Source organism: Apteryx rowi, unplaced genomic scaffold (assembly GCF_003343035.1).
Source record: "Apteryx rowi isolate R43461 unplaced genomic scaffold, aptRow1 scaffold_90, whole genome shotgun sequence".
NCBI lineage: Eukaryota > Metazoa > Chordata > Aves > Apterygiformes > Apterygidae > Apteryx > Apteryx rowi.
In genome coordinates, this window is record NW_020451205.1 from 889,382 (window position 1) to 913,073 (window position 23,692).

At 36.5% G+C, this 23,692-nt stretch overlaps 1 protein-coding gene across 4 annotated transcripts in view; it reads left to right on the top strand.

The window, feature by feature from the left end:
* GABRB2 (gamma-aminobutyric acid type A receptor beta2 subunit) overlaps nt 1-20,357 on the top strand; it is a 174,369-nt gene extending 154,012 nt beyond the window's left edge. For 3 of the 4 annotated variants that reach the window (XM_026091356.1, XM_026091357.1, XM_026091358.1), the window contains 2 exons: nt 349-593; nt 20,010-20,357. In XM_026091356.1, coding sequence (XP_025947141.1) covers nt 349-593; nt 20,010-20,357 — 593 coding nt within the window. Of the gene's footprint in view, nt 1-348; nt 594-16,299; nt 16,351-20,009 lie in introns of all 4 variants that reach the window. The other variant, XM_026091354.1, reaches the window with a different exon arrangement.
* The last annotated feature ends 3,335 nt before the right edge of the window (nt 20,358-23,692 follow it).

Here is a 23,692-nt window from a genome sequence, read left to right on the forward strand (position 1 = left end):
CTTCAAGCCTGAAGTCGGTGTAAAAGTGCTGCAGGAAAGCAAGATACAGTGACTCTAGGCTGCTACTTTATAATTGAGACTGTTAGAGAAGGTTGCAGTTAGCCAGTTAGTGTACTAGTAGTATGCAATTACTGTCTGTTTGATTGAACGCAATATATTATGTGTGCAATCTTTTGCTGTACAAAAAAAAAAAAAAAAGGAGGCAATATGGACAGATGTGGGATTTTTTTTCCACCAGAAAAAATACGTCTCCTAGAACTTTCTCAGTGCTAGCATTTGAATATTACAAACTGTAGTGCTAGAAAATTAACACGAATTCAGTCAATAGAATTGTCAATCTTTTTCCAGGAATCACTACTGTGCTCACAATGACAACCATTAACACCCATCTTCGAGAGACTCTTCCCAAAATTCCATACGTGAAAGCCATTGACATGTACCTTATGGGATGTTTTGTCTTCGTTTTCATGGCGCTGCTGGAGTATGCCTTGGTCAACTACATCTTCTTTGGCAGGGGACCTCAACGTCAAAAGAAAGCAGCAGAAAAAGCTGCCAGTGCCAACAATGAGAAGTTGCGAATGGATGTCAATAAGGTAAATTGAAACAAGGATATATTTTTAGGCTTGCCTAGTGGCCAAAGCAGACTTTGACTTCTGCCAGACAGAGCTTTAAAATGTAATTTCTTGTAGAAAGTGGAGTTAGGATTATTATGATTTTGCTGTCTCAGTCAGAATGTAGAGTTAAATATGTCTAACCTGTCTGCAAAGGAACAAATCCAAAATGATGGCTATAGCTGATATTCCAGCAAGAGCTGTATGGAACCTAACTTTAACCTATTTTCTTGAATCTTCCAGATGACCTGGATAAGAAATATTTGCTAAGAAAATGTCTCAAATTTGAAAAGTTTTCATATTTTCAACATATAATGGCCCAGAATATTGTTGACTAAATGAGAAACTGCTTAGAATTAAAGCATCAACTTTCTATGCACTTAATCCTGAATCTGAAAATGGTCCCCTGGGGATGGAGAATTGAGGCAGGAAAGGCATTTGCCAAGATGCATGCCTTTGGAAATAGTATCCATTATGATTAATGAAAATGGAGCAGTTATCATAAAGCACTTGTCRTTTTTCCCATTGGCCATTTTGGATGAGTTTCACACAGTGACAAATCTGGGCTGAACGCTAAAAATTTATTCAGTGTGAAATGTATAAAATTTCACACRCATGCCAAAATACAAAGTTAAATGAAGTTAAATTCTGAACTATTTTTTTTCTTTGGTATGGGAAGCTTTTCAAATTCTCAATTCAGCATGGTACACGAAGGGTGAAAAAACAAAACCAGAATGTAAAATATCTAAAACAAACAAAAAAAGCAAGTGATTTTTTGAGAGTGGAAACATAAGTTTCATACAGCTCCAGTGGTGGAATTTCTCATTGTTTGTTCAAAATTTCTGCAGTAATGTTGTGTGCCTATGGACAGAGGCAGGAACAACAAAAAATTTCATTACCAGTTGATGGCATAAAACAGTTATAGTTTTGCAGTTTATATAGTTTATAGTTTTTTAAGATGGAGGATTATATTTTCATGGCTCGGTTCTCGCCCATTCACTAATTTTTTTTTTTCTTTTAATTTGAGAGAAACATGTTTTAATGAACAAAGGCAAATGCAGAGTGATGAGATTAATTTTGATGTTACAGTATCATAGRTGAGCTCATTCACCTTTTACCATTCCAATGTTCATAAATTTGTTCTAATTTAAAATCAAAATATTTTTTTATTGGTGATTCTTCAGCAATGTAAAAAAGTTGCAAAATTTTATTTAATWTGTCCAAGTTATTTTTTAAAACATACTTTTTCCTTTAGACAATCAGAGCTATTYACTTAGAAACCCTGCAGGTAATTTTGTGGGACTAGATCTGTATTTACCTAAGGTCTTTCCACTGACATCAGTGGAAAGTTTAAGGTCCGTAAGTGTCAGTGTCATCAGAGCCACTAGCTGGGGTATATTTTTGTAATACTGTTTCACTTGTGATATTCTCTGTACACTTATTCATACAATAGATCTATCAGCCATTTAATGGAAGTGCTAGTCTAGTACCAAATTTTGCTAATAATTTAAAACTAGAATTTGAAAGCGCTAACTAGTGTACCAATCTAATCCAGTAAGAAGAGTAAATTAATTCCAGTGTCTGCTGCAGCAATTCACCAGCTCACAGGATTAATATGGAATATACTGGAAACAAATTTATATTTTTTTTATGTTGTGCCTTTTGCTTAATATACCAGGCCAGCATGGTTCATAAGCTATGGCAGTTCTGCTCTGGAATCCAGATATGCTCTAATCTGATAATCGGGTTTGCAATCCCTTAAGCAATAGATGGAGAATCAAATAGGAGAGGATCAGAAAAGAGTGATCAGAGAACATCCTCCTCCTGCGTATAGACTGTTTTGGGGATGAGGAAAGGGACTGATTCATGCTGTTTGATTCACAGTGAGAGAACAGATTCATGTTTAATGGGCGTGAATATTTTATCTATGAAAGGGGGGTAAATATTGTATAAGTATTTTCTTGCACGAGAACCAGAAATGGGTCTGAATTGCAGAATTTGGTTCAGATGCAGGTTTTCATGAAAACCCAAATATTTAGAAATAGGGCCGTCTAACACTCCATATCTAATTAGATCCAACATTGATGGACTGATTTTACTAAGTATGTATAGTTTCTTGTGAGATTACTAGATTCCTCTTATATCCCTACATAGAATACTATGAAGTTAGGCTTGTAGCTTCAGATACTATGTGAGAAAAGATTAATGCCGTGAGAAACAAAACATGAGGATCAAAATTTCCTCTGTACAGCTGTTACTATATTCAGCATTGACAGTCTGCTCAAAAGGAGGATRAATAGTTACTAGAACTACTGCTTGCAGTGTAGTATCTTTGTTTAGATGTTATGGACCAGCACATCTGTAATAGGCTTCCTCAGACCCTAACACCAGTTTTTCGCATGCCCTCTTACAGCTTTTCTAAACAACAGAGCCTGGGGAGATGAGAAATGCTGATTAGTCCTTCCATTCACAACTACTTGTAAAATCAGAGTAGAAGTTAATACACACTCCTTTGTGCTGTGGAAGCCTCTCTGCAGTAGGGAGAGAGTCGAAGGTCGGCAGAGGCACTGGTAGCCTGTCAGGTTTTGCTCCATGCTATTCAGAAGATACCTTAGAGCCTAAAAGCCAACAGACCGGTACAGAAGTACAGCAGAAGCTGCTCTTGAGTGTCCGTGGTATCCGCTGAATCCCATGTAATCCCTTGGAGATTTGGTGACTCAGGAGGAGAATGTCCTGTTTTTTCCATCTGAGCAAATGCCATCAGGCTGGCTGTGGGGCTTCCCCTGAGCTATTCCAGAGGGGAACGTGGCCAAATCTTTCGTTAAATTTCACATTGTATTCATGTCATATGCCTTATGTGGGTTTTTTTGAATCATAATATAACATAAAATGATAACTTCATGTATTCCCTCATTTTCAAAGATTATTGGCTCTATTTGGGGTGGGGAAAAGAGGAGAGGGAAATGGGCCTCTCTCTTGATTTACTCTGTATTCTGAAATGTGAGTAATAAAATCAGGGAGAAACAGAAAGCACATAAAACTCAAGGAAGATTCAATCTCAATTACCAGCAAATATATTATCATATGTTTGATAAATCATAGTGGGCACGCTCAATTTTTCTTTTGCAGCGACTTCAGGTTAAAGTGGCTGTGTATATGATCATTCCACTGTTGAAGCTTCCCAAGCTGCATTCAGCAGTTTATCCTGTAGTCTAACGCTAATCATCTTTTGCCTTGTTCAAGGCTAATTGTTCTCTCTATAAACAAGGTCATAATATTGCTTACAGATAAGTCATCTTACCTGAGCTTTCTTCTTATTCTAGACACCTCTCAGTTATTTGTAGATAGCATTCACGTCATTTTGTGACCTCTCTTTTCGAAGCCTATTCTCTTATGTTATTTCTTCAAATGCCTTTATTATCTTGCTAGTCTCCAATTTTTGAATCTTTTTTTGTAGTGAAGGGCATAGTATTGCAGGTGTATATATAAAGATGAGTAAACTTGGGAGTATTATATTTCTACTGCTTGAAGACCTAATATGTGTCATAAGCTATGGCATGTATACTCGAACCCAGTGTTATAAAGCAATTTATTCTATGGACTTTGCTATTTTCAATGGTAACGTCAAAGTTCATCAACATCCTTTTGTTCATTTGTAGGCACATTTAATGCCACCTTTTATTCAGGCTCAGTTTGCTACAATTTTTTCCTAAGCCGTCCTTATAGCTAAGGAAATCCTATTATATCTTTTTGTGCCTTCTCAGTTTGACAGTCACCTGCTATTCATTGAAACCAATGCACTAATCTAGTATGTTTTCTGTGTGTCTCCCAGATGATTAGCAGACATGCTGAAAAAAAATGGGGCCAAATTCTAACCTGTGGCTCCACGATATCATTCAGCTAACTGTATTCCCCCAGGTAATTGTATACCTATCCAGAACACCTCATCTCTGTGTCAAAGGTTTTACTGAAATCCGTAATTTTCCTTTCATCTGTTCATTCTGTAATTACATAAACATGTTCTCTGGAAGGATTTGGTCTGGAAGCCTCTGTGAGGTTTTTCCTTCCAGGTTATTGTCATTTTGGTTTGTGCTTCCTTTATAGGGATAGAAGGGGAAAAAAAGCCCAAGCTACTGTGATACAGCCCTTCTAGTTTTCTCCTTTACAAAGCCTGGCTTTATCTTCAAGGAGGTGATTAGTCTAACCAGGATCTCAGTGTAGAGCCTGGCACAATTAAGAAGGATTTCTGAGGTAGACCCCAGCCATTTTAAGACTCTAGCTTAAATTCTGTATCTTAGTTCAAATAATAATAATAATAAATAGTGTTTTCATTGCTCTCTCAGTACAGATTTATTCCCCATAAGTTTCTTCAAGAATCTAGTAGCTAAGGTGGCTTTTTGCTTAGTTTTTGGATTTTCTGTTACATTGTTGGACCTAATAATTTTGCCTTGGCTGTTTCTAAATAAGGGTTGACGAATTCGTACTGCCATCTTGAAACAGTGGCTTGGATGGGCTTGCTGATGCTGATCTCTGTCTTTGGTGTGTCTGATGCATCATCTCATCTTTTTGTATTCTTCAGGATTTGCAAGCTCTTGTTTCTTTTCCACTATATTTTCCTCTGTAACTAAATTCCCAACCAGTCTGCTGTTTATGCTTTTGTTACGTCTTTTGGATTCATTGCTGTCTTCTCCACAGCCGCTCGTCTAACCCCTTTGATCCAGACTACTACACACATTTATTGACTTTTCTGGAGGTGTAAGTAAGGTGAAAATACTTTGGAATATCAATGATATCTCTGTGTTCATTATTCTGCATAGGTTAGAAAACCTCCTTTATGGCTATGTGCTATTTTAATAGAAGTCAGAATTGTCACTGCAAAGAACATGATAAACATACTGCGTTGAATGAAAGCCTGACTTATGTCCTCTTCCTCCGTAAGCTAATCCTTCTTGGGTCTTGCCAGCTGTACGTTAGACAAGGGGGATGATAATGGAAAAGCAGCTGTGTTCTGTCCTCGTCCAAAGTACCAGAGACTGGAAGAGTGTCAGGCAGCAGAAAGATGATACCAGCTCTGACTGTTGCTATCAGTTCCTACATCAAGGCTCTTGTTAAAAGAAAAGCTACAGATCCATCTCTGGATGGAGCAAATTGTCTGTCTTTCCGTAGAAATGAAATGGCTTCTTTACCAGGATATTAGCCAGCCACAGGAGGTGGTACTTGCACTTTTTTAATCCAGACTTCAGACCATACAGAGGTGTTACCGTGTAATGATTTGCTGTATCTTACCTTCGAATTCTAGTGCTATATCTTTCTTAATTCTTACATGCATGTTATTCAGGCTATGTTTAAATTATTCCAAAATTAAATTAATTTTTTATAGTTAGGTCAGTTTTAGAATGGTTATTTTAAGTGGTTATTGTAAATTAACATTTCTTATAGTTTTTAATTTTGTTATATATTTGATTTTGCTGCTGCACAGAAGTGTTTTCCACAATGTAAATGTATCACTGAATGTGGTTTCACAGTGCATGCAATTGTATTAATAACTGAAGCTTAGTAATTTCCAATATAGCTTGAAGCACAGGGATGCTGTAAGTATCCAGGTTACATACCTGAAGTACATGATGACATAAGACTCATAAATAAAATTCTATCTCTAATATTACAATCACGCTGTTCTTAGTGTGAGCGTTAATACAGGAATTTCCCTCTGGAAAAGAGGAGAATATGTCAGCATATTATGCAACACTTTCATAAAACTGTTTATATAGATTTATTCAGCCAGTCTTTTTTAAATAAATGTGAGCTGACATTGCTAACCTCTGCATCTTTAGATAAGGGTTGTTTTTTCTGATTGCAAAGACTTTTTTTAAAAAAACTGCGTGTATTTTTGAAACAATGAGTAATTCTTGACTCAGTAGGCTTTGTGTTATGTAAGGTATCCAAAGTCAGCATGCCTGAAAGTTAGTGCTTTACAGCTACACAGTGCCAAGTCACAACCAAGAGAAACCATCAACTTAATGAACTTTTTCTATCAGAAACTGGGCTAACAAGTAGAGAATGTGGATATTTAGTATAATAATGAGATTGAACAGCATGTTAATAAATTTGAATCACAATAGAAATATTCTCTAGAAGAATTATTGTAGGGCTCGGGGAAGTAAGACGGTTGAAACAAATATACTCATTGCTCTCCTGACCCACTGTTTTAGCACACTTTTGCCAAGGGAGATAAGATGGCTAGGAAAGAGCAAATAAAAATTTAATCTGCCCTTTAGCTATACTTAACATTGTACCTTTCTTCCCCTTCAGGGTGGGTTAGCTACTAATTTAGTTTTTCCCGGCAACATTTGGACCTAGCAAGAGCCCAAGTTTGACGAGAAGAGCTGAGTGGTTTTCGTTTTCAGAGGACTGAGGCAGCAGGCTTGGAAACGGCGCGGAGCCAGCGCAGGTGCTGCTTGGCACCTGCCGCTTCCCCTCTGCGTTGTGCTCGTTACAGCGTCCTAGCTTCTCTTCACCACTTTAACAGTGAATAAGTGGAAAAGCCCTTTTTTTTTCTTCCTTCAATTTTTCCACTATCATATCTTTAACTGGCTCTTTTGAAAAAGAGGAGGGGAAATTATATGAAGGAATATGTTTTACTTCAGCCGATGTGAAACTGTTGACATTTGCACGTGCCCTTTGCAGGCCAACTTGTAATAGCTTTGGGTGGGCTGCGAATGGACAAGGTTGCTCTTCCCAGCTCTCTGACCAAGCTGCACTAGCAGGGCTCCGGGCCCGAGCTCATATACCCTGCTCCGAAGCAGAGCTTGTTAGCTTGGGCTTGCCCAAAGCTTTTAGTTCACCTCTGATTTAGTGCTGGCTTGCCTCCAGCCAGGTCAGTTCCCAGCAACCTTTGTTCATACCTGTCTGAAGATACCATGTATTTGTCCCTCCTAGTGAGGAGGGATTTGTGCAAAGGTACCTGAGAAGAATCAGTCGTTAATAAAATAGAGCTGCACCTTTCACCCTAAGCGGTGGAAGTGCTTCTGGTGTGCAGCACGCGTAGGGAGATATGACTGTAAGAGCTTTTAGAGAAAAGACAAATTTTAAAATGCCTGTGTGTACAGATTCAGGGGATTGAAAATTAACAGCACGTTAAAACGCAGCAGCAGCAGCAGCATGAAGCTCTTAAARAGTCCGTTTAAAATCTCAGGTGCTCTCTGCTCTGTGTGCTGGCGCCTCAACAATGCGCCACTGTCCCCGTTTCAAAGGAAGCTTTCTTCCCCCTGCCCCTTCTCTTTGCAGCTAAAGCAGCATGAGGAGCAAGTCCTGAGCCCGGGACAGCGGGTATTCCCCTCACAGAGGCTTATTGAGAGACCTGTAATGAAAGTAGGCATGGATTGTGAAAGCTCATCCTTTCTCCTAAATTTACATTCCTGCATTATCACAGAACAACTGCGATTGAAACAACTAGCAAGCACAGAGCGCTCTGCCGGCCTCTTACTGYGTTGTTGAAACTGGGGGGTTGATATGAGTGAAATTTGAGAAAGTTCCAGTTTTAGCCTACAGCGTTTTGCAGAAGCAGTCAGAAGGTGATTTATTTCCTCGATCCATAGTGATATTCCAACTGACATCTGAAGAAAGGTCAAGTCAAGTGTGTGAGCTTTTCTCTCTGCAGCCGTGTTCCTTGCAGTGCCACGTTTAATTAATGTAAGAACAGCATGCATGCACACCGGTTGTTTATAGCACTTTATCCCTTTCGCTTTTGTAGCCATCTACAAACCAGCCATCCAGCTGTGGCCCTGAATTAAACAAACTTTGGGTTGCAACAAAAAATGTATTAATGCAGTTTATATTATTTTTTCAGATTTGGGGAAACTAAGAAGCTTGCTTCACAAAAAAGGCAAATTTATGTTTTTGAAGCGAGCAGAAGTGTATGTAGCTGGACTAAAGAAGGGGTTTCTGGCTAGTTATTATGGGGAACTGGTATCCCAGAGCAGATAACTTTGTGTTTGATGAAGTTTAATTGAATGAGCATGAGTCAGCCAATTTCTGTTTAAAAATAAATTGTAACTGTTTATAATGAGTGCACTAACTGTTACCTGCTAGGAGGTGTTACCTAGTTGTGCTCATGAATCTTGATATCACTGGATTGAGTACACTAGGGTAGCACTAAGTGATAAAAATGTTGTTATAATGTGGAAGATGGCTGTTTGTCAACTCCTGTTACCTTTGCTTTATACTAATTTGTAGTGTCTAAAATGATCCTCTGCTTTTTTGTTCTTTGGGCTGTTGGGTTTTTTTGATTAACAATACATTGTTATATTTAATTTGGGGGAAATTAATTTCAGGCAACTCAAAATTCATGTCATGAGTATTTACATAATCAGAATAATAGTATCCCAAACTGATAAGAGGAAGGATAGATACTTCTACCCCTTCTCCTGTAATTTTTGCCCCTCCTTAGTCTATCTGTAGCTGTTATGAAGTATGATGCTTTCCCTGTTATTTTGATTGCTCTTCAGACTGTAAGATTACCTAGACTGAAGCAAGTTAATTCTTCAACGCTATTAGAAAATCCATCCTAGAGTTTTATTCCCAATATTTCAAAAATATAGTTTCTCCTTAAAATCTTACTGCTTTTCAGTAGTGGAAACATTCTAATTAGGAGATGGTGCACAGTTGCTCTGCTGCACTCCATGGAGACTCTGTTTTTCTTGCATGAAGATAAAGATGGAGCAAGGTTAATGAGCAGAATAGCCCAACAGCCTAGAAATAAAATATCTAACAGTATTCATAATAAAGTATTGCTCATGTAGCAGATGACTGTGCATCCATGTAGACGTGTAAATTGTATACTTCCTAGTATATATAATTTTTTTAGGGTGTGTATTGCATACATGTATGTTAAATTTAATGAAACAGTCATTCTGGGCTATGAAGACCTACGTTTGTCAGGAAATTCAATTTGCTACTCAATCTTTTGGATACTAGCTGCTTTCCCAGAATCCTGCATATGGAGAAATACAGACTCTGGGAGTTAGTTTCTCACATAAGTAAGAAGAGAGATTAGGAGATGGGTAGGATTGTGCCTGAATTTATATATATACATATATATGTGTGTGTGTGTATCTGTATATATGTATCTGTATATATGTGTGTGTCTGTATAAATATATATAACATATATAAATATATATGTTACTCCTTAGGTACTAGTTTTAAAAATCAGTCTATCTGAAATGATATAAGATTATATTAAAACACAGAAGGCTAGATCTTTTTMTCTTATATCTCTTCCTCTTTTTAGAAGTGTGAGAGACTGGAATTTAGTTTTCTTCCCTAGTGAAAAAAACTTGTCAAGCCTTCTCCACAAACTTAATGCATCTTTAAACCATGTATAAAAAGCCCTGTATACCAGCTCTTGCTCTTGCCCTCAAAATGAATCCAACTTTCTGGTAATTTAGTTGTCAGAAACTTAACACTTCTGGGCTGGTCTGAGGGGTGCAACAGTAAAGGTCACACAGCCTAAAGCAACATGAYTTTCCTCAGGTAATGTTATGTTTGGCCATTTATTTTCTGAGTATTCTAATGTTTCTGCAGGTAACTGGGAATAAAGGTCTTTATAAATGGAAGATTTTAGCTTATATTTTGCTGCATGGAATTCTGAGGTGTGGGACTTTYAATACATAGTGCTTTTAGGTAGGAAAAAATGTCTTTACATTAGTTTCAGTTGTTGTATGGAGGGTCTCTTGCTCTAAAGTACATGGTAATATAGCCAGACGAGAAGATCCCCAAACCCAATTCTGTTTAGGTATTGTTAGAAGAGGGCTGTTGTAGGGGAGGGTTGTTTGACTTTTATTTCTTCTAGGTTTTTTGTATCATAAGGCATACACAATATATYATCGTAAGTAACATAAAAATGCGCACACACACACACGGTCTCATTAACTAATAGCTCTCTTAATTGTGAATAGATCACTCCTCTCGAAATGCATCTTCTGAAACTTCTATAACATTGAACATAGTCATGTTTTACAAAAACACCTAGCCTATTTGCATGTTAGTAATCTAATTCTTCTCTTGTTTCCATAGAAGTATGAGTGTCAGGAGCAAACTACACACTGTTGCCAAATAAAGTCATTTTACATTTTTTCCTAAAGAGTAAGTGCTCTGTGTACTTTGTTCAACATGGAATGACAACCCAATGTTGTTCTATGGTGAGATTCTGTTATATATATATATATGCCACATATGTACATTGCACATATATAACAAAATAATAAATAAGTAGAGATATGTTACACACCTGCTGGAAGACAGATTAACATGTCTCCCAATAAATTATTTTTCCTTCATTTTAAATAAGTGTGTTCTGAAATTCTTCTGCTATCCATATATTCATATTGTTTATATATAGTATGTAATACTATAACATGTTATTACTAATCAAACTTCAGAAAATTTGAATTTGCAAGCACAAAGGGCCCCCAAAATGTCTGGAAGAAACCAATATTTCAGTTTTTATTCACTGTAGAATGAATGCATGCGTCAAAACAACTTATGTATAATATAAARTTTGCTATGATACCGAATATATTGCATACACAGAAATTTACTTAGARACAAATCTGAAATGACTAACCATTTCTTGGCAACAAATTTATTTCATTCTTGTCACTCATTTCTAAATGAGTGACAAAATGTTAGCCTCTCCCCAAAACATTAGACTATCAGTGTACAAGTGAATCATGCATGAATGTTCTAATTCTAAAAAAAAAACAAAAAACACAGATTTTCTGATTATTTTAAAGCAGAACACTGTTCTTTTTAATGTAATCAGGACTAGTCCTCTGAGTCTTGCAAAGTCTATAGCCTTGGAGCTCGCAGTRTTTCAGGCTTCAAAGTCAGCACTAAACTCATAATAAGTCTGTTTCATTTGGAAATTCATTGTCAAAAATTGGAAATTCATCTCCATTTTTTTATACTGAAAACTTGCCTGTGATTTCCAAGATGACATTAGAAAGTCTGATCCTAAGAGTTTTTTTGTTGAATTAATTTACAACTGGATTTCTCCCCAGTGTTTTATTCAGCATTTGTCATTGCTCCCAAAGCCTTTCCTTGGACCTTGCGCAGCCTGTTTCTGTCAGTCTTTGAGCTGGGCCCAACAGTTATGTTGCTGGTCTCCCCCACAGTCATGATCCTAAACCCGTAGCCAAGTGAGTATATTGTATGCAGATGGATGACACACTGGTAGACTGCCATACAATCCACCTTCCATTTCTAATCCGTCAGCAGCTCGTGTACCCTTCTGCCAAATGTATGCTGTGTAGTGCTTTGCATGTTGTATTTGACTTCCTACAAGAAAAATAACATTCACGTGTTTTACAGAAGTCTGTTCTAGAGAAGCACCTGGATGTTCAGAACTCATCCTTGTTTTTGCTGTCTAGTTCGTATCTCAAGACTGAAACTATATCTGAATCATACCCTAGAAATTTTGCTAGTTGTGATGATGATCAAATGTTCTGTGTATTTTTCATCTTTCATGAAACTAGTTAAAAAAAGAGGGCACTGAGAAGCATTTTTACAAGCAGTTCTTATAAGCAATTTTGCTGTCTTTCTGTAGTAGATTTTTGGTGCTAGCTATGCCTGTTAAAATGTATTTTGTAAAACACTATAATAGGGACAGCCTATGGGCATAACTGAAATTTCATGAGATTTTGGTCTTATTTATCATAGATGGAAGAGAACACCTCCTGGATATAGGTCTTTCTGAAAGAACCCACTAAAGAAAAAAATTGCTTGAAAGTATTATCCATACTGATGTCTTATTCACTTATATAGTCTCCAAAAGACTTAAATATATACATGCAAATAGGGCAATATTTCAACAAATAAATAAAAACTGTTTTATCAGACAAGTATCTCTCAGTAAGAATCTGGGCTGCCTAATACCTAGTTTCTTGGCCAAATGGTGTCATTAATTGGTACCCAACAAGACTTCCGTTCTAACTACATTTGCTTCCTCCTGGATTTCTCAGCAGTAAAAAAAAAAAAAAAAAAAGATGTTGCTAAAAATGTATTTAACATTTCAAAAATTCCAATTCTACATAAGTCAATTGCTTTATGCTTATTTTCAGTCAAAGACTGATTTTCTTCCCTTTCAGTGTTTATGAAATTGGCCACGTAAAAATAAATGTTTTCAGGTACTGCAGGCAGACTCATTTTTTTAATTTTTCAACATTCCCCCTAAGAATTTTTGACACATATCTTTAACATAGAAGAGGTTTTTATGTTTCAAGGAAGGGTTTTTAAAATATAATAACTTGCAAAGAATTTTTTGAGGGGAGCGATGATTTTGCAATCTCGTGGTGGAAAAAAAAAAATCTGTACCTGAAATTTCTTAAAGGGAGGGCAACTACTAGCATCAATATGAAGTTTTGTGAAATCTGCAACCTTTCTTCCTTTTGCTTCCCTATTAGAATTCACCTTAACTAGTATTTAATTCCACCATTATGATACTTTCTTGGGGATTAGAAAATGAAATTTTTTTCCTTCTTGTGCTTTATATTTTTATTTATTACTTTATTCCTGGTTTTGGATAAAGAGTGAAAGTCTYATTCTAGATCACAGTTCGGGAAGTCATGGTTAACTTTAATATGTGTTTAAGTCCTATTAAACTCATGCATCTGCTTATGTAATGTCCTAAAGTAGCTCATTTCCTGAAGCAGAGCCCTGTTTACTGTTTGTGGTCAACTGTATTTGCTGCACTAGAATGGCAATTGCATGTACAACTTTAAAGCCTTGCTAACATAATTTTTTCCTTCCACTTTACTAGAGATTRCATTGGATTGAATTATCTTAGCCAGAATTAAGAAAGAGGAAGTTGTTTTTCTACAGAATCACAGCATATAATCTGCTTTTCTTTCTTGGTTGGCTAAAGTGATTTATCTCCCTTCACTCCGAAAAGCCCAGAGAWGTTTTTGGAGTATTTTACAAGATGGTTGTTGTAAGCTTCAAGCTGAGGATGGGACTGGATGCCAGTATGCCATTTTCACTCTTCTCCCTCTTCTGTGCCGTAATGCATACACCAGTCCTGATTTTGCCTGTTTCATTTATTTACTTTTGGTTCAGAATTTTTGAATAAGTTTGTATGTCGCGATTTTTATTCAAGCATGTCGTCAAGCCAAAGACACTTTATTGTCCTTCATTTTATGTGGCCACTTATTCTGCAATGTCTGAAGTATAGATCTTGTGCATATGTAATGGATGATAAAGTATACGTTTCAACCTTTCTCCAGAATCCTAGAATACTTATGACTAAGGTACTGATGTGTAACTGATGATGATGATCAAGAAATCACATATATCAGAGGGTAAAACTGGATACCTAGGAATTGAATTACAAGTAGTTACAGCAGTGTTAAAGCTCAGTGTCTAGACCTTGCATTTTCTCTCCCTTTCTTGTTTTAAAATTCTTTATGGGCTTAGAATTGCATAGAATTTTAGGTTTTAAAAAGTTCATGTTTAAAAGTTAAAAAATTAGGTCAAGTCATTTGGTAAAAAGTCAGTTTAAAAGTTAGGTTTAAAAAGTTTCCAGTTGAATTTGCAAAGTTTCTCTGTATTTTCTGACCTGAAACTGAACAAAATAACCTGAAATCATAAGCAAGCCGCATTTTTCTCTCCTCTGACTTCATGCTTTACAGCCTGACCCAAATTTTAGGTGTATAATGTAATCTGAGCCAATGCATGGTGATGTGGTTTTATAAACAGTTGCTTCAGTGCTGGCAGCAAATTCTATTTTGTACAGACAATAGAAATGCAGTGTTTGTTACATTCTTAAGGACATTGTTTCATGTATGGATGTTTTGAAAGATTAGGCATTTTTGTTTTATGAGTTCTTAGAGCTCTATCTCAGTAGAATTGCTTTTCACATCAAAATGTCTGTATAGCTGTAGGCAGGGGCCATTTGAAAATCATTAATTTTTTCTTCCAGAGTGAAATTAGCAGTAGCTTAGTCAGCACTCCTATCTTCCTTCCATGCACTGTCTTGGGTAGTCAGTGCAGTCCCCCTAGATCAGTGGTTCCTAATCAATAAGGCAAACCTTGCTGATGAGTTGGAAGATCCCTTTTACATGTGAAGYGCACTTCGGACCTTCAGCTAGTCTTACTAGATTTACTGAGACTAGAGAAGAACGGGATGTTACGGGTTTTCCAAGTAAAGTTCAGCTGCTAAGGGGTGCAAAAGTATGCTATAGCTAATATTAAGGTCTTTATCTCTCTAACAAATTAAATTATGTGCCTAGGCATATATGTTGGTCTTCATTGCTAAAGGGTTCTTTATTTCTGTTTCTTCCATTCTTAAGAATGTCTGTTCATGGAACCTATAAATGCTGAGACCTAATCTCAGGTGTTAATCTTTGTAATAAACCACATATTTCTGCTCTCGCTTTTTGGCTTACCTCACTGTATTTTGGTTTTGGCTAATGGCAGCCTTACTCAACAAACTTTGCTATTTCTATGGAGTTTTCAACTGTGTTGTTTCACCAGATCTTGCAGTCAGAAATTCTAGCTCTCTGTCTATTTTATCCATGGCTTCTGTTTCATTTTGCATTAAAATGAGCCATCAGTACCTGCTTCTAATTGAAGATTAGCTTATAGGTGAAAATGAATATGAGGAAGTAAAAGTGTGGATATTTTATCTTTTCAATTCATCAGTACAAATGTACCTCCTACTATAAAGCTGTGTTTGTCATAACAGTGGAACATAATCACCAAGATACTGACTTATTAGATGCTAGTAGTTTGAGAGAAATAACCACCCTTGAAGGATTCCTTATGTGTGTAGGTATGTGGGAGTTGTAATTTCATTGTATTTTATAGTTGCTAATGTGTTGTGTAAGAGGAATTCCTCAAGATAGCCATCATTTTGGAGTTTCTAGATAGCAGGAAGAATATATAATGGTAACATTTCTACACTTTCCTCTGTATTCCCTTTGTTTGAGGCCATCAAAAAGGTCAGTGACTGATTCATGGCCTCTTTCAGGGCTCCAGAGTCAGCTTTTCCTCTGATTGACCTGGACCTATGAGTGAATATCATTTTATATCATATATTTTGTCATCCACCTTTTAGACTGATTTAAAAAAAAAAAAAAAAACTTCTTGCATGTTTACTGAGCTCYGGTCACTTCTCCTCCACTTCTGCATTCACCTTTTATTTCCATGGCACTTGCTGCTGCTTTTTCTTCATCTTCACATCCTCCCTTCCTTCCTTGCCCCTGGGAATTTCTCCATTAAGTTTGAACTCTCCTGTTCACCATGAAGAGTCTAGTTCTATGGTTGAACAATCCTTCAGCACCAAGAGATCTTTTTAACCTTCTTCCACCTCCCTTTGAAACCACTTTTACACTTACTTTCCCCCAGAATAATTTCAACAATTGTTTTCATATCATCATATCTTCCTTGGTCACAGTGACCAGTTGGAAAAAATACATTTACATCACAAAGTTATGTTACCTTGAGTAGCAGGGCGAGGCAGTAATAGCACCTCTGAAGCCAGAATATACTTATGCTAATTGTTGGCTTAGAGGTCCCTGTATCTTTTAATTAGTTGTCCTATTAATACCCTAGAGTGCTTTAATTTTTAAATGAAAGATAATAGCTACCTTATCTCTAAGGAAACTGGTCTTGATTTTATTAACTTACAGGACAGAAGAATAATTGGCACATATCATTGTCCAGAAATGTATTCAACAAAGGTATCTTTCACTGTTTTCTAATATTTTTTTATCCTCAGGGACTTAAAATTGAGGTCCTGACCACTTGTGGTCATTAAAGATCCCATGGCACTTTTTTTATAGAATGGACATCTCAGCCCCAAGCATCTGGCCAAAGATTGATTTATGTAACTGTTCTGCTTACCTAACATTTCCCACCACCACTCACCCACCCCATAGTTTCAATTGGCTATAGCATTCTTCATTTCCTCTACTAAAATATAGTGTACTGTTCTGTACTGTCAGTCACCACATTTCACCTCAGAGGTGATTGCACTTCACTGGCAAGTGAAGTGATTCTTCTTTCTAATGCTTGTAAAGCGCTTTGGGATCCTTTTGAATGGGCGGTGCTTTGTATAGTAAATGTAATTCATTACCATTCTATCTAAGCTTCACTTAGTTAGTTACAAGAGCATGTTTTATTTAGAGTTGGGCGAACCTGCTTGATGGGAATAACATTCCCAGCTCTGTCTAATCTGACAATGAACCTTTTGTCAGAGATTGTAACAGCAGGTTAACTTCTTTATTTATTTATTTATTTATTTTATTTTCACATTTTCTTGTACTTCTGGATTGGAACTTTGAGAGTTCTTCAGATTGGGGATTTGAAATACCACAAAAAATACAGTTCCTGTAATGGTTGATCCACTGTTCCGGATGCAGGAAGGTCAGATTAGTGCTGGAGAAGCACCTGAACTTTGTGGTGCTTTCCTGGCCATTCAAACACTTGAAGGTTCGCCCATCACTAATTTCTACTGTATTTTGAGTTATTTCTTATGAAAAATTCTTGGAATATTGAAAAATGCTGTGCTCCAATTCTGATGTATCAGTGTGATATGTGCAGAAGATGACCCTTTCCCCTAGAAGATAGGTTAGTGTATTGCTTAATGTTCTTTCTGGCCAGCATCACTAATCTTACTAACTGCTGCCAAGTCTACCAGATATCTGCAGCAGCTTGCTGCCTTAGCGAATTTACCAAGTACAGGTTCCTGCTTAAGTGATTTTATTGTAAGCAGCAGTAACAAAGGAATCAAAGCAAAACATTCACTGAAGGAAAGATGTCAGCTRTACACTAAAACATTTCTATATATAAGTCTAACTGACTAATAGCTCTTCTTGTATTTGATGTTCCATAGAAAGTATACAAGTTTGTAAGGAGCACTCAAATTTCTATTGTCATTGCAGATCAGAAGCATAAAATGTTTAGAGTAGATTCATCCGAAGACTTAAGATGTGAACAAATTTGTAAGCACCATAATCTTCCCAAAGATAATATCTTAGAATGCACAGCTTTGAGATGAAAATAACCCAAGCTCTAAGTTTTGGGGTAAAATCATTGYATTAGTGGATGTTATGTCAAATTTACCCAATGTCATTATGACTAACATGTCTCTTCTCTTGCTAAGACTATGTGACATGGTGGAAAACATAGTTTCTAAATGGCTTTGCACCCCCCTCGTAAGATACTTGCCCTATTTGTTTATAAACATTCTTGGGGTCAATGTGTGCCAAGTGCCTATAATTGCTTTTATTTTCAGGATACTAAAAGTCTCATTTTTTTGTCTGAGGTCTTATGACAAAAATGTCAAACAATTTTGTCTTACCCCCAGACATCTCTAATAATTTTCTAAACCACTGCACTCATTRTAAGAAAATATTTGCAAGCCCTCTGGAGAAGTTTCATTGATCTATTTGAAAGCTTTTGTATTTCTTGTTTACTCTCGCTTGTATTACAATAGCATAAAACTCTTTTTTGCCTTAGTTCTGCATAATGCAGATGAGAACTGATTTGGTGGGCTTCCTGGCTACAACCTACTATTTCTTTACCATACTTTAATTTAATGCTACAGTGTTCTGGAAGGAATTTGTCTTGAGTTTCAGCCCAACTTTCCCATTTTTCCACTGCTTCTCAAATAAGATTAATTACCCTAACATTCTAGGAAATTCAAAGTTTTCATATGGTTTTGATTGAAAACAAGCAAAAATAGGTGATTGTGGCTGTTTCATATTGTCATTACATTTAGTCCAAAACTAAAATATTTTGAACCTAGAGGGGTGCAAACTCACATAGGTTGGAGGGGGGAAAAAAAGGAAAAAAAAGGAAATCTGGCATCTCAAAGATACTAGTTTTTATGCATCACCTGAACAGATGTAATCACTCAAATGGCAGTATTTCAGTTGGTTCAAAGCACTTTTGTGAAGTTTCTGTCTTCCCACTTCATAATATGGTGCGGTGGATACTACTGAAAAGCAGCCCTTTTCCACCCAGTTGCCTCATCAAGGCATGTGAAATATTACATGATTTTTTTTGATACTGGAAAATATTATACTATATTGGGTAGCACAGTGAGGTACCTCCAGGCGACTGCTGTGTTTTACATATGACAAAATAGATTAATGCAATATTATTTAGAAATCTTCAAAAGTCACTGTTTATGTACTTTTATTAATAATCATAGTATATATTTTATGTACATGGTAAATGGATAATGTGATTGAGTTATCCTTAAAGGAACTCTGGGACAGTTTTGTCTCTTTTTTAGACTGGAGTACATCTGCAATACCACCACTGAAGTTAGCGGGCTTAATTAGCTTCCCATTAGCCATTATTGCTTTTTAAAGAATGTTTATTTAATTACACAATTCAAAGTATATACTTAGAGGGAAGGCTGAGGAAAGTGTGCATCTCCCTGGTGACCTTCTATTTGTTTTCTATAAATGGAATATTTTGAAGTTCTCCTACCATACTTCAGATCTACTCCAGATAACCTAAGAGCAGAAGTTAGTCCCTCAGCTTTGAAATCCTCTTAATTGTCTAAAGTTTTATTTACAACATTGCATTAATATTTTTCACTGAACTGCCTTTTCTTTTTTTTTTTTAAAGTGTAGTAATTGAAACCACTCATTGAAACAACTGTTCAGTGCGCATTTGATGTGATTACACTCTGAATTATATGCATATGTTTTTCCTTACTTCTAAATTGCAGGCCTTTTCTATTCTAGCATTCAGGTCTCCACAGTRTGCACTATATTTATGAAATTCATTAGCACTAGAGATGGAGTTTCCCTATAGATATAGTTAGACTATGCCACTATCTTTCCCTGAGTAACCAGCAGTCTGGTTTACAATATGGGGATTAAAAACGTGTRTTCTCCTGTGCAGTGCTCCAGGGTTCATTTTATAGAGACACTGAGAACTCCTTGGGGTTACCTGGAGCTTTTGTTAGAGCAGAAGCTTCTGTTGAAAGAAGCAAAGCCAAAATAATGCAAATCCTTTTTTCCATTTGACCTCCCTCCAAAAAATGCAGAAAGGTAAAATGTTAGCCCCAGGAATCCCACCTTGTGGTAGAATCGCCCTTTCAGGCAATTAGTATGTACGCCATTGCCAGGTATTGTTTCTGCTCACTAAATGTGGGGCCCAGGGAAATACCTTTTATTCCATTATAGAGTACTGCCCTTCCTGCTCCTTGGATTTACAAATAAATGACAAAAAATATAGTCATGACTTTGCTTAAAGTCTTATAGACTTACGTCCAATGAATTAGTGATGTTAGATCTAACCCTTGTCAACCTGTCTTCAGTTTGTTACTGCTTGGACTTCCTTTCTTTCCTTGCTAAGTCTGCCACCTTATTTCTTACAGATGGATCCACATGAAAACATTTTGTTGAGCACGCTTGAAATTAAAAATGAGATGGCTGCCTCCGAGGCTGTGATGGGGCTTGGGGACCCTAGAAGCACTATGTTGGCCTATGATACGTCAAGCATCCAGTACCGGAAAGCTGGCTTGCCCAGGCACAGCTTTGGTCGCAATGCCCTGGAGCGACATGTGGCACAAAAGAAAAGTAGGCTACGGAGACGTGCATCTCAACTGAAAATTACCATCCCTGACTTGACTGATGTAAATGCCATAGATCGATGGTCGCGCATATTCTTCCCTGTTGTTTTTTCCTTCTTCAATATTGTCTATTGGCTTTACTATGTGAACTAAGAAACAAAGCCACACAGGAAGCAAGAACTGGATTTCTCTTCAAATCGGTTGTACAGCCAAAAGTGGGACTTAGAAAAATTCCATTCAGGACAAAAAGTTATTTTAAAACACCTTAGTTGCTGGCCCACTCTATGGTCTGTTTTATAGAGTTTTGGTTGTTTCTGCTAAATCGTAAACACGTTTTTAAGTTGCAGTGTGGACATATCTCCCTTTCCAAAATATAAGTGCATTTCAAGTGTGGAGGCAAATTGGATTCTGACAATCATTTCTCTCTTGCTGTCTCTCGTGCTCTCTTTTCCATTTTAATACTCGTAGGAGTTTAATGACAAGTTACAAAGAGAGGCATTTGAGAAACAGGTTTTAGTTTCAACAGCAGTATGTACTATTTCCTTGTGAAACTGCATATCCAATACACGTGCATCTRCACTTAAGAGAGTGTGCTAAGATGTTATCGTGCTTACAAAACATATACACTTTACCTTTTGAATATGTAAACTTGAAAACAAGTAGTGCCTGTCATCTTTCCAAGATGATGATGATCAGAGGTTTCCCAGCTGTATTCAGGTATTTCCTGTTATTTTTTGAAAGAACTAAACCTTTGACTGATAATGTGAGGGTTGGGTGTTTGCACAGAAGCTGRAGCAAAAAGCACTAGTTTTGTCTGGATTTCTGAGAGATAACATATGCTCACAATCACAGTGATTGTAGTTGTGATCAGTAGAGAAATGTAGCAATGATACAAAGGTGGATCAAATGGTCTTGTCATGAACGGGTAGATATGCTGTCATTTCATGTCGGGCAAATGGAATCATTTGTCCAAAGCGCCAAATGTTGGTTGGCCAAAAAGTAATTTTCTAGGTGGCTAAAGAAAGACGATGGTGCCCTGCCCTTCTAGGGTGTGAAAAGGTAGACAGCAATTCAAAAAGACAGGGCCGGGGAATATATATATATATAGTGTAAATGAATGTTGTCAGTCACAGTACATACCTTAGTTTAAAATACTCACGTGGAGTTCTGTGATTTCTTTCAAGTTTGCAGTCCTTCTAGTGTTATGCTTGCCACCGTTGTTATGCTTAACACCTAACATCCAATTTGATTAAAGATCTCATGACTCTTTGAAAAATAGAGATCCAACCATACATACAAAAAATAATGACAGGGTATTTTCTCAAGCTGGATTAGGCAATACCATTTCCCTTTTTTGTTTTGTTTAGCTTAATGCATTGTTTTCAAGGGAAAGATTTGGTAGGCATCACTTTTAATTACTTAATTGCACTCTTGGTATTTCCTGCTTTAGAGTGACTTCTGTTGTGAAAAAAATAGCAAAATTCAGTTTTGCTTTAGGAAACTTTAAAATGGAACATAATTTTTTCCTATTCCATAGGACTTTAAGTTTATAGGCAAACTATTCCTAAAGTGTGGGCAAAGTAAATAGAATTTGCCATTTATTCTGTTGTCAAAACTATTTTTATATAATGAAAAAAAATCACAAGAACAGTATGAAAAGTATAAATTCCTGGTGGCTTTTACAAAACCAGATCCCAGGATTGTTTGGCAGAAAATACTTAATGAGGAAAAAGCCACATCCTGTTGTATCTCTGCTATCTATCATCTGTGCACAAACTTCTGAAAGAAACTCAAATTCCTGTATCTTCCAAATAGCAAAGGAGACTTTTCAGACAGATGCTTTTTCCCAATTTAACAATCCTTTAAGATAGATGTGAAGAATATTTTTCATTAAAAAAAAWTCTTTATTTTTTGTTCTTTTAAAATAATAATTTTCTTACAACTTTCTGCTTTTTTCCCCCCGTTGAAAGGAATGACAGCATAGGAGGAAAACAGTTTTGGGAACTGCCAAGTGTATTCAGTTATTTCTGATTTCATTTTGACCGTAGTATATACTTATTTCTGCTTCGAATGGGAGAGAATAGTTTTGACCCTGAAATGGGATTTGCTGGGCACACACACCACCTGTTGTTTTCAGAGGATGTGTGTGTATGTTCAAGTATTGCCTCTAGGTTCAGACTCTGAAATATGTAGAGTCAAGCTTTTCATCATGTGATTAACTTTCCAAGTAAATGGAAATTAATTTCCATGTTGCTTTTTGTTCACATACTTAGTTTCTGACTGCATTTCATGCACAAAGCATTAAGCTTTGAAGATGCATTTGAAATTTCAACTGTTAGTTTTGGATCATGTTGGAAATTTTTTCCCAGGTCTAAAAAAAGGATCCACACCAAAATTCAGTACTTCTCTTCAAAGTCTGTACTTCAAAAATGGTACCCTTTATAATAAATAAAAGCAGTCTTATAGTATTCTTCAGTACAAGTTTTTCTTTCATTTCACAAATTGCTTCCAACTCTTTTAGTTTCACAGAAACATACTGTGAATACTGGGAGCTCACAGCATGTTTATGGTAGATACACCTCAAATATAAAACCTTACAGAGAACATGTCAATTTTTTGCATTGGTTTACTGCATCAACTATTATGAAAACTACAGAGATTAAATCCTAGAACTGCACGTTAATTTATCTGAAGTTATAGTACAAGCCATACTACTCTCTGATATTGCTACTCAGAGAGTGAAAGAAAATGTCTGGTTTCTGCTCAGGTGTCACTAGGAAAGGTATATTATCTAGGAGGAAGGAGCACTTTCGCTTTCACTATGTCCTTCTGGCTRTTGATGTGATATATAAAAATTAGTGGAAGGGAAGGGTTCTTTCAGATGTGGAGCRGTTATCATGTTGTACTAAGGCTAAACACTGTGATACAAAGAAGATGGAGGTAAGAAAGACTGGTGAGGCACTGTCAAGGAAAAAGTAGAACTCAAGTGCTCAAGTTGAGCACTTACTCCTCTTCTGAGATGCTTGAGTGAAAGTGAGAATTATGCCACCGTACATGAGATATGGTTTTTATTATGTGTGCTACCCTCCAGGTAAATTAGAATAAACTTGCTTTTACTTAGAACTGACCAAAAATCAGTATTCTAGATCCTTTTACCCCTGGTCATTGTTGTTAACTTCAATAAGTAAAATATCAGAGTTAATAATTTAGATAAAGCTTGCAATATAGTTACACATTATTGTTCTATTAGACATGATAGCCAGCAATTAAGGTGTTTTTCATCTTTGTGAAATTCATTGGCAAATTATGACTATAACATGGCACAGTTTTAACAAAGTCTTTGAGATCAATCTGTAAATATATACTGTATATGACTGCTAGTAAGTATGATACACATTTTCAGAACTGAAAATTCATGCAACATTTCTGTGTTTGCATAAGGAATGTTATGTTTCTGTCCTATTGCAGTTTAATGACTGGGAAGAAAG